Below are 17327 nucleotides of genomic sequence, written 5' to 3'. Positions count from 1 at the left end.
TTTTTTTTGTTTTTTTGTTTTTTTTTTTGCTTTGCTTTGCTTTGCTTTATTAACTATTGGTTTGCTCTGTTACCTGTTCACATGCTCTTACAGATGCAACTAATTCATGAAATTTCGAACTTAAAGAATTTAGTTAAGCATGCAGAAGTATATAATCAAGATCTCGAGGTGAGCATTCATGTGGGTATTTCTATTGATAAGCAATTAGAACTATAAAACATCCAATATATGTAACTGATCATAGTGTCAGAAATAAGGGAATTCTGTTTTTAAAATATTAGTGACTTTGAATTTTACTATGGATTTAAACTAACATATATAAGTTCTGTTTTTATCCCGTAGACTTCAAGTCAGAGTCTAAATTGTTACTTTCTCCTTTGATTCTTTTAGAATGAACTAAGTTCAAAAGTAGAGCTGCTTAGAGAAAAGGAAGACCAGATTAAGAAGCTACAGGAATACATAGACTCTCAAAAGCTAGAAAATATAAAAATGGACTTGTCATACTCATTGGTAAAAATCAGGCTTATTTTGCTATGTAATCACATAGATATATACAGCATACCATCATCTTAGCAAATGCTTATACTGGACCTACTTTGTGCTGGGTATTGTTGTAATAAATTTATATATATTTTATTAAATCTGTCAATAACCCTATGACATAGAGACTGTTAGTATATTTGCCATTTTAGAGATAAAGTTACATTTGTAGAAAGTTGATCATATCATCCTTTGAGTAAATATAAGAAAGTTAAGGACAGGCTCCCATTTAGAATTAGTAAGTTTTAGGCCAGGCACGCTGGCTAATCCCTGTGATGCTAGTACTTTAGGAGGCTGAGGTGGGACGATCACTTGAGCCCAGGAGTTCAAGACCAGCCTGGCCAACGTAATGAGACCTGGTCTCTACAAAATATGGGAAAATAAGCCTGGTATATACTGCCAGCTACTTGGGTAACTGAGATGGCAGGATTGCTTGAGCTTGGGAGGTTGAGGCTGCAGTGAGCCGAGATCATGCCGTTGCACTCCAGCCTGGGCAACAGAGCAAGACTCTGTCTCCAAAAAATAAAAATAAAAAATCAGTAAATTTTTAAAATTCTGAATTTTTTTCAGTAGTTTTATACAAATGCATGCAGTAGTATATAGTCAAAGTCTTAAATATCTAAACTTGGATATTTTTTCATAATTTTATAGTTCTAGATGATTTTAGTTGATATAAGATCTTGGCATTAAATAACATTGAATCTGATGATGATGTCAATTAATCTCTTCAGTTTGCTTTCAATATACCTGCTTGCTTTAAGAAAGTATGTTTGATTCCAGTTTTTAGTACCTTTTTTTTTTTTACTATAACAGTTTCTAGCTGGAACTTTTAAAAGACTAGTTTCTGTTATTCTGTTTTCAATTGAGTTTTTTAGTTTTTGTTACCTTCTGTTCTTTTGTTGCCTTTTATTTGTGACAAATGATTCTTTTTAAAGGGGTTCATACCATTTTATATCATTCTATTCTGAGGCCCTGGATAGGAAGGCACTTTTATATATTCTGGAGTGTCTGTTCATAGGGTGGCAAGCAGAACTGCCCACTTTTTAAAAATTACTATTTCTTTTTCCTTATTTATTCATGTATTAATTTATTAATTTTTCTCCAAGGACATATTGATTTCATATAAGCTAAAAGTCATATTAAAATACCACTTCTCTTTAGAAATGAGGTTGTAGATTTGTTTCATTTATTTTTCATTTGCATTTTCTCATCTGTGAATGTCTTGTTCATATATTTTCTCTGTTTTTCTATTAGATCATTTGTCTTTTTCCTTTTCAATTTGTGAGTTAATATCTTTAATTTAGCTGTTAACTACTTACCTATCATGTGTTGAAGATAATAACTCAAAATAAAAATACATAGAAAACAGCCTCGCTGAACAACAATTGTGTTAATCTTTAAACAAAGCAGATCTAAATTATGATACATTGCTTATATAATTTGATATATTATATAATTTGAAAAATATGACCAGAATTTTTAAAAAATATTTTTATTAGGAAGACATGATTTCTTTTTATATATTTGGTAACTAGCATATTTGTACACTTTTTGCTTAGCTAGAGTTAACATTTATATACATATTCTCTTAAGAATTTTCCAACTCTGAAAATTAGATTTCACTGAACCCCTTTTGTCATCTCTTTAGGAAAGCACTGAAGACCAAAAACAAATGAAACAGACTCTATTTGATGCTGAAACGGTAGCCCTTGATGCCAAGAGAGAATCAGCCTTTCTTAGAAGTGAAAATCTGGAGCTGAAGGAGAAAATGGTAAGTATTTTTTGTAATATTTATAGTAAAGTAGTTGTAATGATCAGTGCATTTTTGTGCATTTGCAATGTTTTTCTCAATAGCAAGAACTTGCAAGTACGTACAAGCAAATGGAAAATGATATTCAGTTATATCAAAGCCAATTGGAGGCAAAAAAGAAAATACAAGTTGATCTGGAGAAAGAATTACAATCTGCTTTTAATGAGATAACAAAACTCACCTCCCTTATAGATGGCAAAGTTCCAAAAGGTATTTTGTAATTTTAAACATCTTTTTTCAAATCTGACTGCTTCTAGAAATGTACCTAAACAATTTTTCAAGCATATTTCAATGATTAAAAATTCATTATACTCTTATTTTTTAAAAACTCAATATTATGCTTTAGTGTCATTTGGTATTAATATTTATAAAGATTTCCATGGGTTTCAAATCATAAAGGATTATTTTTCAAATAAACTTTAGCTGATCCTGAAAAAGGTGATTCAAGGACTATTAAAAATTTAATTACCTGTTTGCCAACATTGGATCTTTATACAATTTACCAAAACTTTCTAGATTTGCTCTATAATTTGGAATTGGAAGGAAAGATTACTGATCTTCAGAAAGAACTAAATAAAGAAGTTGAAGAAAATGAAGCTTTGCGGAAAGAAGTCAATTTGCTTTCAGAATTGAAATCTTTACCTTCTGAAGTAGAAAGACTGAGGAAAGAGGTAAACACATTTATAAACACTTATCCCTTATTTTGAAATTAAAACTTTTGTGATAATAGTGCCTTAAATATTTTGGTATAGTTTATTTTAAACTAGCAGGCAAAAGAGATGTTGTAAACGTTTGACTAGTTACCAGTAGAAATGAATATAGTTCATCTTCTAATTTGTTCTTATGCTACTAGATTTTTAAAAAATGTATATTTTTTCAAAGTGTATTTAACTGTATACTTAGTAATATAATCCATGTAGCAGCCATTCCTCAAATGTTGCATTTGTTCAATGTTACGGCCCACCCTTAGTCTTTACCATTTTTTTGGTAGTAGTAGTATCGTTATGTTGAATAAAAGACGGTAATGAGGGAAAAGAGGTTGCACTGATAAAGTTTTAGAGGTTAATGCAAATCTTTCAGGCTGGTGAATGTTTCTGTAAATCCATGGCCTGCCAGTTTTTTTTTCTACTTGTCTAAAAGAAAAATGTTAAAAATGTGAGTACTTACTATACGGCAAACATCATGCTAAAGAACTTCAAAAACATTATTTCATTTACTCGTCTTATAAACTCTTCAAAAGTAGGTAGTCTTTTATCCCCAATAACCCATTATCAAGCTAATAGTTGAGCCACACAAATATGCTTCTTAAACCCATGATTGTAGCTACTATGCTGTATTGCCCCTCTTTACTTTGTCCTTCCTTTATCTCTTTTTCTCATCTCCCTCTGCCCTTATCTTTCACAGTGATTAAACTGTTAATATACAAGATATGGGTTAAATTATGTAATTATTTACATATTAAGTAATACTTATTATTTTTATTTTTTTCGTGGACCATACCTAATACTTAAGATACTTCTTAAATAACAATTTTAAATGATTAAACATTACTTACATTGTTCATTGATTAAGTTTTTGGAAACCTAAGACGCATTCAAAGCCTTTAGGGAAAAAAATGTCAAATTCTGAGAAATGCCTGCCAGATGATAAAGTTAGAAAACACTTTAGAATGATGGGTAAGGAAATAAAGACAATCTGATTATGTGCCTTTACTGACTGTTCTCCATGCAGGCCTTACTTTCTAGAATACAAAGAGATTAGAAAATAAAACATCGAAGGTAGAGTTAAACAAGCTGAGTTAGAGAAAAGTGATAATAAGAGTACTACTATATTGCCTTTCCTCAAATTTTTGCTCAATGTAAATAAGTTCTCTTTTTGCAGAGAAAGCTTTTTTTTCCTAAAAATTGCTTCAGTGAATCACATGTTGCTAACATCCCTAAATTTTATTTCTTTTCCATAGATACATGACAAATCTGAAGAGCTCCATATAATAACATCAGAAAAAGATACATTATTTTCTGAAGTAGTTCATAAGGAGAGTAGAGTTCAAGGTTTACTTGAAGAAATTGGGAAAACAAAAGATGACCTAGCAACTACCCAGTCAAATTATAAAAGCACTGATCAAGAATTCCAAAATTTCAAAACCCTTCATATGGACTTTGAGCAAAAGTATAAGATGGTCCTTGAGGAGAATGCGAGAATGAATCAGGAAATAGTTAATCTCTCTAAAGAAGCACAAAAATTTGATTCAAGTTTGGATGCTTTGAAGACCGAGGTTGGTACAAGATGCTATTTTGAGAAATGCTCCTTAGTCTTTTGGGGTTTTGGTTTTTGTGTATATGTATGCCTCAGACTGCTCTGCTTTTACTGTGTAACATTAACTTTTTCTTTTTTAAAGCTTTCTTACAAGACCCAAGAACTTCAGAAGAAAACATGTGAGGTTCAAGAAAGACTAAATGAGATGGAACAGCTGAAGGAACTATTAGAAAATAGAGATTCTACACTGCAAACTGTAGAAAGGGAGAAAACACTGATTACTGAGAAACTGCAGCAAACTTTAGAAGAAGTAAAAACTTTAACTCAAGAAAAAGATGACCTAAAACAACTCCAAGAGAGCTTACAAATTGAGAGGGACCAACTCAAAAGTGATATTCATGATACTGTAAACATGGTAAGGTTTTGATTGATTAAACTTTGAAAAATTGGAGACTCTTAAAAACATTGCAGAGGCCATCATTTATTACTTATGATTATGTAGTAGCTGTAAAATAATTTTGTTTCATATTGTACTGGAAATTGTTTTTATATTTCTCTAACAAAGAACATAGATACTCAAGAACAATTACGAAATGCTCTTGAATCTTTGAAACAACATCAAGAAACAATTAATATACTAAAATTGAAAATTTCTGAGGAAGTTTCCAGGAATTTGCATATGGAGGAAAATACAGGAGAAACTAAAGATGAATTTCAGCAAAAGGTAAAGGGTGTTTATTTTCAAAGTTTTCATATACTTGTATATATACACTTTAACCTCAAATACTTAAACGTAATATTCTCAATTTTATTTGTTATTCACAATGGTAATAACTAACAATTTGACAAACTTATCCAATTAGAAAAGGAAAGGACCCAAAAAAGTGTTAGTCCAAATTTTGCATAGCTGATACTTATTTTATGTCAGATTTTCTATACTAAACTTACTTAGAGTTTACAATTCAGTCCATTGTAGGGGCAATTGCCTTATAATGTTATACCAGGGTTTCATTCATTAATAGTATTCTTTTCTACTTTCCTAAAACACCTCTATGGTATATTGGTAACAGTAATTTTTAAATAATATATCATTTTTATTATAGTTCATATTATTTTATCCAGAGGATTTACTGCTAGAATTTTAAAATATTCTTCAGTAAGAGACTGGTGAAATAATCTTCTGTAAATCTATAGCTTGGAATAGTATATAGTAGTATATATTTTTTAAATTGGTAGTGAAATACACGTAACGTAAAATTTACCACCTTAACCATTTTAAGTATATACTTCACTAGTGTAAAGTTCATTCACATTGTGATACCACCAATTTCCAGAATTCTTTTCATCTTGCAAAAACCAGAACTATACCTACTGGGCAACAACTCCCCATTTTCCTTCCCCACAGACCCTGGCTACCACCATTTTAGTTTTCTGTCTTTATGAATTTGGCTACTCTGAGTACCTCATGTAAGTGGAATCATGCAGTGTTTGTATTTTTGTAACTGACCTATCTCATTTTGCATAATGTCTTCATCCATGTTGTAGCATGTGTTAGAATTCCCTTCCTTTTTATGGGTAAATTTCCATTATATGTATAGGCTACGTTTTGCTTATCTATGCATCCGTCATGGACACTTGGGTTGCTTCTACCCATTATTGGCTGTTGTGAATAATGCTCCTATGAACATGGGTGAACAAATACCTCTTCAAAACCGTGCTTTCAATTATTTTGGATATGTATATATCCAGAAGTGGAATTACTAGGTTATATGGTAATTCTATTTTTAATTTTTTGAGAAAGCACCATAGTGTTTTCCATAACAGCTGTACCATTTTACTTCCCACCAAAAGGACATAAATGTTCTGGTTTATATGCACCTTTGCCAACACATTATTTTCTGGTTTTTTTGATAGTAGCCATCCTAATGGATGTGAGGCAGTATCTCATCGTGGTTTTGAGTTGCATTTTCCTAATGATTAGTGATGTTGAATGTCTTCGTGTGCTTTTTGGCCATTTGTTTATCTTCCTTGCAGAAATGTCTGTTTAAGTCTTTTGCCCGTTTTTGTATTGGTTTTTGTTGTTGGGTTGTAGAAGTTCTTTATACTTCTGAATATTACCCCTTTATCAGTTATATGCAATATTGCAGAAATTTTCTCCCATTCCATAGGTTGTCTTTTTACTCTGTTGATTGTATCCTTTGATATACAGAAGTTTTTAATTTCAATGTAGTCAAGTTTATTTATTTTTACTCTTGTTGCCTGTGTTTTGGTGTCATATCCAAGAAATCATTGCCAAGACCTTTCTCATGAATCTATTCCCATATGTTTTTTTGTAAGAGTTTTGTGATTTTCGCTCTTATGTTTAGGCCTGTAATCCATTTTGCATTTATTTGTATATATAGTGTAAGGTCAGGGCACAACTTCGTTCTTTTGTGTGTGGCTGTTGTTTTCCCAGCACCATTTTTTGAAAAGATCATCCTGTCCCCATTAAGTAGTCTTGGCATCCTTGTTGAAGATAGTGGACCATACACACAAGCGTTAATTTCTGGGCTTGCTATTCTGTTCCAGTGGTTTATATGTCTGTCTTTATGATAGCACCACACTGTTTTGATTATTGTAACTTTATAAGTTTTGAAATCAGGAAGTATAAGACCTTCAACTTCATTCTTCTTTTTCAAGATTCTTTTCTCTATTTGGGGTCCGTTAAGATTCTATATGAATCTTAGGATAGATTTTTCTAATTCTGCAAAAGACGCTATTGGGATTTTGATAGGGATTACATTAAATCTGTAGATTGTTCGGTAGTATTGATGTCTTAAAAATATTGTCTTCTAATCCATGAATGTGGGATGTCTTTCCATTTGCATCTTCTTTAATTTCTTCTTAGCAACATTTACAGTTTTCAGCAGGTAAGTCTTTCACCTCCTTGGTTAAGTTTATTCTTAGTATTTTATTCTTTTTTGATGCTATTATACATAAAATTATCTTAATTTCTTCTTTGGATTGTTCATTGTTAGTGTACAGAAATGCAACTGATGTTTGTACAGTCATGCATTTTTAACAGAATACATTATTAAATAAAAGCAAATACATATTTCAAAGTAATTCAGTAAGATCCAATTGATATAAAAAAATCTCTGTACGTTTATATATTACTTCTATAAAATAAGCTACATTTTCCCCCATTTACTCCGGGGCAAAATACTGCCTTGGAAAAAGGAACTTTTTTTTTATTTCCATCTCCTTATGCTTTAGTTCTTCTCTCTCACTTGTTCTCTATCTTATGTTCTCAGCATATTTATAATTTGGAATAACCATAGGCCAAAGGCATTTGACCTCAATTTGAAATTTACCCCCAGCACCAATGGCTCATGCCTGTAATTGTAGCACTTTCAGAGGCCAAGGTGGGCAGATTGCTTGATTCCAGGAGTTCAAGACCAGCTTGGGCAATATAGTGAAACCCCGTCTCTACAAAAAAAAATACAAAAATTAGCCAGGCATGGTAGCAACGCTCCTGTAGTCTCAGCCATTCAGGGGGCTGAGGTAGGAGAATCACCTGAACCCAGGAAGGTTGAGGCTGCAGTGAGCCCAGATCACTCCACAGCACTCCAGCCTGGGCAACAGAGTGAGACCCTGTCTAAAAAAAAAGAAAGAAAGAAATAATAACTTCCACTTTTATGATGGGAAGGTTTTTTTAGTAGACTTTTGACAATATATGACAATTAATAACTGTTTTTTAAAAATCTAAAATGCAATTATAGAGAAAATAGAAGATGAAGGGAAGAGTAGAGTTATACTCACTGGGAACAGCTAAGATCCTATGTTTCCAAGTTTATGCTGGAATCATTTATCCATGTTGATAAAAGGATGTAACTGGAGCTTTTCTGAGGCCATTCTGTTCATCAGGGATCCTAAAGTCTGGGACAGAAGGCTGAGATCAGTTTGGTCTTGTATCGTGCTCATGCTGGAATCTGGCCTGGGAATAAAAGAGTGGAAATGGGGAATTTCAGGTGCTCCCCTGTTCATCTGGGCACCAGAGAGCTGCACTAGCAGGTCTATCATGAATCTCCTTGAAATGCTCATTTTCAATCCTACTTGATGTGTCTGTTTCTGGAAATGCAGTATCTTCAATGAATCTCAAGAAAAATATTTTATGATTAGTAAATTTATATAAAGGACATTTTTTTTCCTTTTTCACATGTTCTAACAATTTTTTATTTAATAATTAGATCTATTAGATTTTATTAATTACTGTGATAGTCAAAGTACCTTCTAGGCTGAGTTCAGATTTGAAATAAACCTTGACTATCATTACAGAACATTTTGTCTCAATCTGCTTTGTATTTGAAAGATATGAGATTCTGAATTATAATATCTAACAGACTAGTTCCAAAAGACTATGTGTTCCCCACCTTAATTTCTCTTGTAGTTAGCTCTGTGTTCACCATTATCAGAAGCTCATGCATATTGCCAACAATAAGGGGGTTGCTAAATAAAGTATGGTTTATATCTACTCTAGAGAATCAAGCAGCTACTAAAAATTATTTGTAGGTTACCTAACAGCATGTGAAAATACGTATGATCTAAGTGGAAAAGATAAAAACTAAGAAGAAATCACATATATAAATTAATTGTAATAGCTATGTTTAAAAAAAAAATCTTTTAATGGCAAAAACTCCAGAAGTAAATTTACCAGAATTCTAATAGTTTGTTGTATGAAGTTGGTGACAGTGGATGATTTTTATCCTTTATTTTTCTCTTGTTTTCTAGTGTGATTATAAATTATTATAAAAACTTTTAAATACCTGTGTAGGCACTATGGAGCTGACTGTTTGCTGAACTAGAGTAATGTTATATAATAATACCCTAAATTTATACCAGCAATAGTAATTTCAGTCTGTCTCCCTTTACCAATGAGTTCATGTATTAGGTTACCTTTGGTCATGACTTATTTATGGATAAATGAATTTATATAACGTATTTTTCTTAAGCAGTATATAAAATATACATAAAGAAAAGATGAATTTCGCCCTGATGAAATAGGTCTCTATCAAAATTATTTAGCCCTCTACATATAATAAAACTCCAGCCTTTTGTAAGTAGGACTGCCTCTGAGAATAAAGATTTGCAGGGAGTGGGAGACAGGGAATGATTCCCAGCTTTTACAAGGAAATATAGATAAAGCGATAGAGTTCAAGATTGTTTACTCCTTTAGTAGTAGATAAACAAACTGCTACTAGAATGAAACTTAGAAAATATTTGTGGAAGATATGTACAAACTAAAGCCAGATATCCTTTGTGTATTAATGTCATTATTTTGAAGTAAGTAAACATGCAGAATCATGTTAACCTATCATACATGAAGACAATTATTAATATTTATAGTTGTCCATATTGTTCTGATTAGTGAACAGACATAAGGGCACAAACTTGGAGCCAGACCACTTGGATTCAAAACCTGGCTAAACCTCTGAGTGACCTTGGCAAGTGACTTTACCTCTCTCGAGTTCAGTTTCCTCATCTGTCAAATGAGGATTACAGTAATACCTGTAAAGTTACAGTCAAGATTAAATGTGTTAAGATATGAGAATAGTACCTGGCACATAAGAGATGTGTTGGCTATTTTTATTATTTTTAAAGTTGTTGTTAACTACTTAAGAAATTCTTCTGTAATGTGTTTATGTTTTAGATGGTTGGCATAGATAAAAAACAGGATTTGGAAGCTAAAAATACCCAAACTCTAACTGCAGATGTTAAGGATAATGAGATAATTGAGCAACAGAGGAAGATATTTTCTTTAATACAAGAGAAGAATGAACTCCAACAAGTGTTAGAGAATGTTATAGCAGAAAAGGAACAATTGAAGACTGACCTAAAGGAAAATATTGAAATGGTAGGATTTAGCACTGTATACTTGGCAATACCTTTTTGTCTTCTTTGTTTCGGATTTTTATCAACTTTATTGAGGTATAATTTATATGGAATAAAATTATATGGAATAAATGTATCTGATGGAAGTGTATGGTCTGACGACTTTTAACAAATGTCTCTACCCATTTTCTGTTCACCTCAGTCAAGATGGAAGACGTTCCGTCACCCCCAGAAAGTTTCCTCACACCCCTGTCACAGACGCTCATCACCTCCTCCCCGCCAGATTATCAGTCATGATATGTTCACCTTAAATCATTTGTCTCTTCTAAAGCTTTATACAAATAGAATCATATAGTGTGTTGTCTGTTATGTTTGAGTTTCTACACTCCCTTTTACTGCCAAGGAATAGTTCGTTGCGTTAATACACCATAATTTTTTTATTCTTTTTCCTATTGATGGAAATTTGGGTTATGTTCAGTATTTGGCTATTTTGAATAAAACTGCTATAAGCGTTCTTGTACAACTCTTTTTATTTACATATCTTTATTTATATAAGGTAAATATCTAAATGGAATTGCTGTGTCGTAGGGAAGAATATGTTTAACCTGATGAGAATTTGCTAGACTGATTTCCAAAGTAATTATATCATTTTACATTCCCATTAGCAAATTAAGAGAATTCTGGTGGCTCAAACATCCTTCTTCATCAACACTTCATATTTATTGGTGCTTTTAATTTTAGCAATTCTAATGGGTGTGTAGATTGTTATTTTAATTTCCTTTTCCCTGGTGACTAAAGATGTTGAACATTTTTTCTTGTGTTTATAGACCATTGTATATCTTCCCCTGTAATTTATCTGTTCTCAAAGAGGTGTGTTGTAGATTTTCAGTGTATAGGTCTTTAAATGTTTTATTAAATTTGTTCCTAAATGTTTCTCTTTTATTTTTTGTTGTCATAATTTTTAAATTTTATTTTTAATTGTTTGTTGTTGATGTCTGCCAATATATTCACACTTCAGTTTTTCTGTGTTTAGGGGTGATATAATGTGTATCGGTTGAAATAAATACTTGGAGAAGTTCACTGTGAATCATAGTAGAATGTGACCATTTGTATTGTTTTAATTTTGTATGTTTTGGGGATGTCTGCTTTGTCAAAAGAGCAGAATGTAAATAAACATGCTAACAAACAATGGTATTTTCTTCTCAGTCTCTGGCTTGTTATGTTTTTGTGGTCTTGATACCTGAGAATATCACTGTGTGAGCCTAATAACTAGGATCAGCCCAAGTCATACTAGCAGAGGGTGGCTACCATTTTGAGCTTGCTGGCAGTGATCAGTGCTGAAACTGAAGCCATCCCAGTGTTTGAAAAAACCATAGCTATAGTCTTATTATTACTCAGTGATAGCTCAGAAAAAGTCTCTTTTGGCTTAAAGGCAGAAATGAGCTAAGTTCTCATGATAAAATGTTAAATCCAATTCTAATTCTCATGGTAGGAATGTAAATTGAGCAGTAAAGAAACAGTATAAAAAGCAGGTTCTTGGCATCTTATACTATTAAATTAAAGACTTCTCTTTTTTGAAATTTGTCGTTTCCTATATAGTTTTCCCTGATTTCTTCATTTGCAGACCAAGGGAAATGCTGATGTTTTACCTGATTTCATAAATGTTAGCTAATATTTACTTTAATCTCAACTTTTTTTTCTTTCTAGACCATTGAAAACCAGGAAGAATTAAGAATTCTTGGAGGTGAACTTAAAAAGCAACAAGAGATAGTTGCACAAGAAAAGAACCATACCATAAAGAAAGAAGAAGAGCTTTCTAGGACCTGTGACAGACTGGCAGAAGTTGAAGAAAAACTAAAGGAAAAGGTGAATTTTTTAAATTATTTCCCTGGCCATTTTTCCTAACTAAACTTTTTTTTGCTGATTTTTATTTCTATAGACCTAAATCCAGAAATAGCACATACCTCCCAAATGAACATATTTCAGTGCTAGCATTTGGACAGTTTCAACTTACACTGAGATCTAAACTAACATACCTTGTGAGGATTATATTATTCTAGAGTCTTTAGGTGAGAGAGGGCTTTGTATCATTTAAACAAATCATATGATGTATTCATTCATCAAATATTTACTGAGCACTGTCATGGGCCAGGCACTGTTCTGGGCACTTGAGATATATTAGTCAACAAAACAAAGATTCTTTCCTTGCAGAGCTCATTAGCGATTCTCTGAAATGTAAGATTTATCACTGTTACCATCTCTTAGATGTTTGCAATTTCCCAAATCATTTATTATATAGAAGTTAGGTGTTATTGGGATATTTGTGTAAGAGCTAAGACCCCTGTAACAGCTGTAGTTCCCAAGAGATTCCAAAATGCACCCATAGAAATCTTTGTATACAAGGTAAGGGCAGTGCCACTTGCATAATAGATAATATACTGTGGCTCTATTATTGTTCTGTGGAATATTTTTTCCTTTTTCTTTCCTTTTTTTTTTTGAAACAGGGTCTCACTCTGTCAGCCAGGCTGGAGTGCAGGGGCATGATCACAGCTCACTGTAGCCTCAACCCCCCTGGGTTCAGGCAGTCCTCCTACTTCAGCCTCCCAAGTAGCTGGGACTAAATTAGCTGTGCCACAACACCCAACTAATTTTTGTATTTTTGGTAGAAACGAGGTCTCACTATGTTGCCCAGGCTGGTCTCGAACTCCTAGGCTCAAGCAGTCCTCCTGCCTCAGCCTCCCAAAGTGCTAGGATTACAGGTGTGAACCATCATGCCCAGCCTGTTTTTTTCTTAGTGTGTGTTTTCTTTTAATTCTGATCCCTTTCACTATCTCAGCTAACTAAATTTACTAAAACCTTATATCTATGTCATACTCCTATAAAAAAGGTAAAATCAGCCTGTGAAGGTTAATGTCTCAGTATTTTGGGGAGCCACCCATAAGCATCTCATTGGAAGTGAAAATAAATTCTCCAAAAGTTTTTAAGAGGATGAGGAATTACAGTTATTTGGTAGCTGTATTTGTATATTTAATTAGTGTCTTTGCTTTTTTACTTTATCTCATCTTCCCCTTATCTCTTTAATCAGTTTATTTTATCTGCTTAATCAGCCTATATCAATTTCCTAGGGCTGCCATAGCAAATTGCTGTAAACTTGATGGCTTACAATACAGACATATTCTGTCACAGTTCTGAGTCCTAGAAGTCCAAATCTGAAGTGTCACCAATACCATATTCCCTCTGAAGGCTCTAAGGAAGAACCATTCCTTGCTTCTTCCTAGCTTCCAGTGTCTCCCAGCTACCCTTTGCATTCCTTGGCTTGTAACTGTTTCACATGACCTCCTTCTCTGTGCCTCTCTGTGTGCTTTTATGTCTCTTATAAATACGCTCTTTGGAATGAAGACCTACACCAGTAGGATCATATCTCAATCCTAATCCAATTGCATTTGCAAAGACTCTGTTTCCAAATAAGTTCACATTCTGAGGTTCCTAGGAGACATGAATTTTGGGTGGGACAATATTCAATCCACTACAGACATTTATGCCTGTGAGTTTTGTTTACTTTTAATGCTACTTGTCTATTTATATGGTGATAGGAGGCAGGGCTGTTAATGATTTTATGTAAGAATTTTGAGAATATAGATAAAATGGTAATTATAAAAACTGTGCATTTTAAGAGCCAGCAACTCCAAGAAAAACAGCAACAACTTCTTAATGTACAAGAAGAGATGAGTGAGATGCAGAAAAAGATTAATGAAATGGAGAATTTAAAGAATGAATTAAAGAACAAAGAATTGACATTGGAACATAGTGAAACAGAGAGACTTGAGTTGGTTCAGAAACTTAATGAAAATTATGAGGAAATGAAATCTATAACCAAAGAAAGAAAAGTTCTAAAGGAATTACAGGAGTCATTTGAAACAGAGAGAGATCAACTTAGAGGATATATAAGAGAAATTGAAGCTACAGTAAGTTATACCCTTTTCCTTCATCTATTAAGTGTTTCTTTTAAAATCTGAGCCACTTGGAAAGAGAAGAGCAATGTTGGAATAATGTTACAATATTCTTTAAATTTCACTTGGCAAGGGCCTACAAACAAAAGAAGAACTAAAAATTGCTCACATTCACCTAAAAGAACACCAAGAAACTATTGATGAACTAAGAAGAAGTGTATCTGAGAAGACAGCTCAAATAATAAATATTCAGGACTTAGAAAAATCCTGTACCAAATTACAAGAAGAGGTATGTCTTTTATTCCTTTCATCCTTTGTCATTTCTTCCTTCCTTTCTGCTTTGAGGGAAAAATAAGCAATAAGAAGTGGCTAGCATGTGGTTTGTTAATTGCCTCAGTATTTGCTGAGTGTCTGATGTGGCAGGCATACTCCTGGGTTACAGAAATACAATGAGAACAAGGTGAACAAAACCCCTAAAATCCCTCTGATCCATTTGTAGTGAAAGAAAGCTGATAAATAAGCACTCAAATGAACAAGAAAACATCAAATAGTGGTAAATGCTATGGAGAAAGTGAAACATTGGGATAACTGGGCCAACCTATATGAAAAGTCTACTCCATGCCAGACATTGAGGCTGTGGATATAAATAAGACATTGTTCTTTCCCCCCGTTATAAACTAGAAAAAAATCCCTTAATTCCAATATGGTAAATGCAGAAATATGCAAAATTACATGGTACCACTAATTTATCATGGAAAGAGAAATCAATCTATACACATAGAAAAATTAAGACATAGCATTGGAGCCCATCTGAAAATGGAAATCATACACTTATTGGGATATAGTTTGCTCAACTATGGTTTTTCTCTTATAGCATTTGGAAACTAGTGGAGAAGTAAGAAGTATGCAACAGACTGCTAATAAAGTATAAGGATTGGTTCACTTTGGGTCTGAGCTAGAAAGAAGGAAAATTATGACAGAATATGACTACCAGAAAAGTCATGAATAGCTTTAGCAGGAATTCAGGGAAAATGAATAATGAGGAGTTTGTGATCCAAGGTAGACCTTAGGGTTCAAAATGACTTTCCTTGCCTTGAAAAGTTTCCTGATCTTTTCCTTTTAAACATTTATAATAGCCAGCCGGATGCGGTGGCTCACACCTGTAATCCCAGCACTTTGGGAGGCCAAGACAGGCAGATCACCTGAAGTCAGGAGTTTGAGACCAGCCTGGCCAACGTGATGAAAACCCATCTCTACTAAAAATGCAAAAATTAGCCAGGCATGGTAGCACACACCTGTAATCTCAGCTACTCAGGAGACGGAGACAGGAGAATTTCTTGAACCCAGGAGGCGGAGGTTGCAGTGAGCTGAGATCGCGCCACTGCACTCCGACCTGGGCAACAGAGTGAGACGCCATCTCAAAAAAATATATATATATATATATGATGGTAATCTGCAGATAGTAACCTTGGTATTTTATGAATGTCCTAAGATCCCAGTGCTTAATGAGGAACGGGAGTTACTTCCTAATGTGAAAGAAGTCAGTGAGACTCAGGAAACAGTGAATGAACTGGAGTTATTAAAAGAACAGTCCACAATCAAGGACTCAACAACACTGGCAAGCATAGAAATGGAAAGGCTCAAGTTGAATGAAAAATTTCAAGAAAGTCAGAAAGAGATAAAATCTCTAACCAAGGAAAGAGACGACCTTAAAATGATAAAAGAAGCCCTTGAAGTTAAACATGACCAGCTGAAAGAACACATTAGAGAAACTTTGGCTAAAGTAAGTTTCATATTTTCCTCTCATTTTAATAAGTGTCTTGTAAGAATCAAGGTTTGTTTTGTGTTATAGTTATAATGTTTTATAATTGTGTTACCAGTTTTTTAATGTCTCTTCATCATGAAATGACTAGAACAGAACAATTAAAAATTGCTTATAAATACCAAGAACCTATTGAAACAGAGATGTTTCAGAGAAAAGAACTGTTTTCTTAAATATTAAAAAAAAATTTAGAAAAAATAATTCTAAATTACAAGAAAGGGTGAAACCAAATATGAGATTGTTTTATTTTCTTCTTTAAACCTGTTCCTTTAATGTTTCATAAGGCACTACTGTCTTTTCTCATTGTTGTAGTCAGAAATCTGGGAGCTATCCCTATTAATATCCCCTCCTCTCTGCTTATTTTGTAATCCAGTTTCCAAATCTTGTTGATTTTAGTGTGTGTTTTAAAAATCATCCTGCTTTTCTCTCCACACTGCCACCACCCTAATCCAACTCAACATCATTTCTTTCCCTGGGTATCTGCAGTAGCCTCCTAACTTGTCTTCCCATACTCATTCTTACACTTCTCTAATCCAGTTTCTACACTGGGCCTAAATGATCCTTTCTTACATTATTTTAATATCTTATTGCTACTTTTTAAATAAAGACCAGGATTCTCTATGTGGCCTATGAGGCCCAAGGTGCAGATCTTACCAGTCTTATTTCAATTTACTCTTCTTCCTATTCTTTGTTCTCCAACCACACTCATGTATTGCTCTTCCTCAGCTCATGGCTTTCAGATTCTAAGGTCTCTCTACCTGCAGTACTTCCATACTCCTTTTAGCCTAACTAATGCTCTCATCCTTCAGATCTCAGTTAAAGCTTTCTCTCCTCTAGGAAGCCTTTTCTAATCATTCACAATAGGTTATATTTGACACTTGGGCCCTAGGAGAAGCCAGCATCTCTGTTTGGTAAGATTCGACATCATATCTATCTTTGTCCTTAAAGTATAAGTGTCAAAAAGAGAGAGATCCTGTAAGTCGCATCATTTTATCTCCAGCCTCAAATAAGATGCTGATAACACAGTGAGACCTCAATTTTTAAAAGGCGTTAAATGCCTGAGTAATGGAAGAGTGGG

At 33.4% G+C, this 17327-nt stretch overlaps 1 protein-coding gene across 2 annotated transcripts in view; it reads left to right on the top strand.

Annotated features, from left to right (window-relative positions):
• CENPE (centromere protein E, 312kDa) overlaps window positions 1-17327 on the top strand; it is an 87871-nt gene that overhangs the window by 30760 nt on the left and 39784 nt on the right. Inside the window, exons 17-29 of one of the 2 annotated variants that reach the window (XM_011943248.1) lie at window positions 94-168; window positions 391-510; window positions 2189-2311; window positions 2395-2560; window positions 2867-3021; window positions 4311-4625; window positions 4749-5021; window positions 5172-5330; window positions 10296-10499; window positions 12185-12343; window positions 14152-14442; window positions 14561-14716; window positions 15920-16210. In XM_011943248.1, the coding sequence (XP_011798638.1) occupies window positions 94-168; window positions 391-510; window positions 2189-2311; window positions 2395-2560; window positions 2867-3021; window positions 4311-4625; window positions 4749-5021; window positions 5172-5330; window positions 10296-10499; window positions 12185-12343; window positions 14152-14442; window positions 14561-14716; window positions 15920-16210 (2487 nt within the window). The remainder of the gene's footprint in view (window positions 1-93; window positions 169-390; window positions 511-2188; window positions 2312-2394; window positions 2561-2866; window positions 3022-4310; window positions 4626-4748; window positions 5022-5171; window positions 5331-10295; window positions 10500-12184; window positions 12344-14151; window positions 14443-14560; window positions 14717-15919; window positions 16211-17327) is intronic. The other variant, XM_011943249.1, reaches the window with a different exon arrangement.

Source organism: Colobus angolensis, unplaced genomic scaffold (assembly GCF_000951035.1).
Source record: "Colobus angolensis palliatus isolate OR3802 unplaced genomic scaffold, Cang.pa_1.0 Scaffold217, whole genome shotgun sequence".
NCBI classification, from domain to species: domain Eukaryota; kingdom Metazoa; phylum Chordata; class Mammalia; order Primates; family Cercopithecidae; genus Colobus; species Colobus angolensis.
The sequence above is the reverse complement of the archived record's forward strand: the minus strand, read 5'-3'. Positions and strand labels throughout refer to the sequence as shown.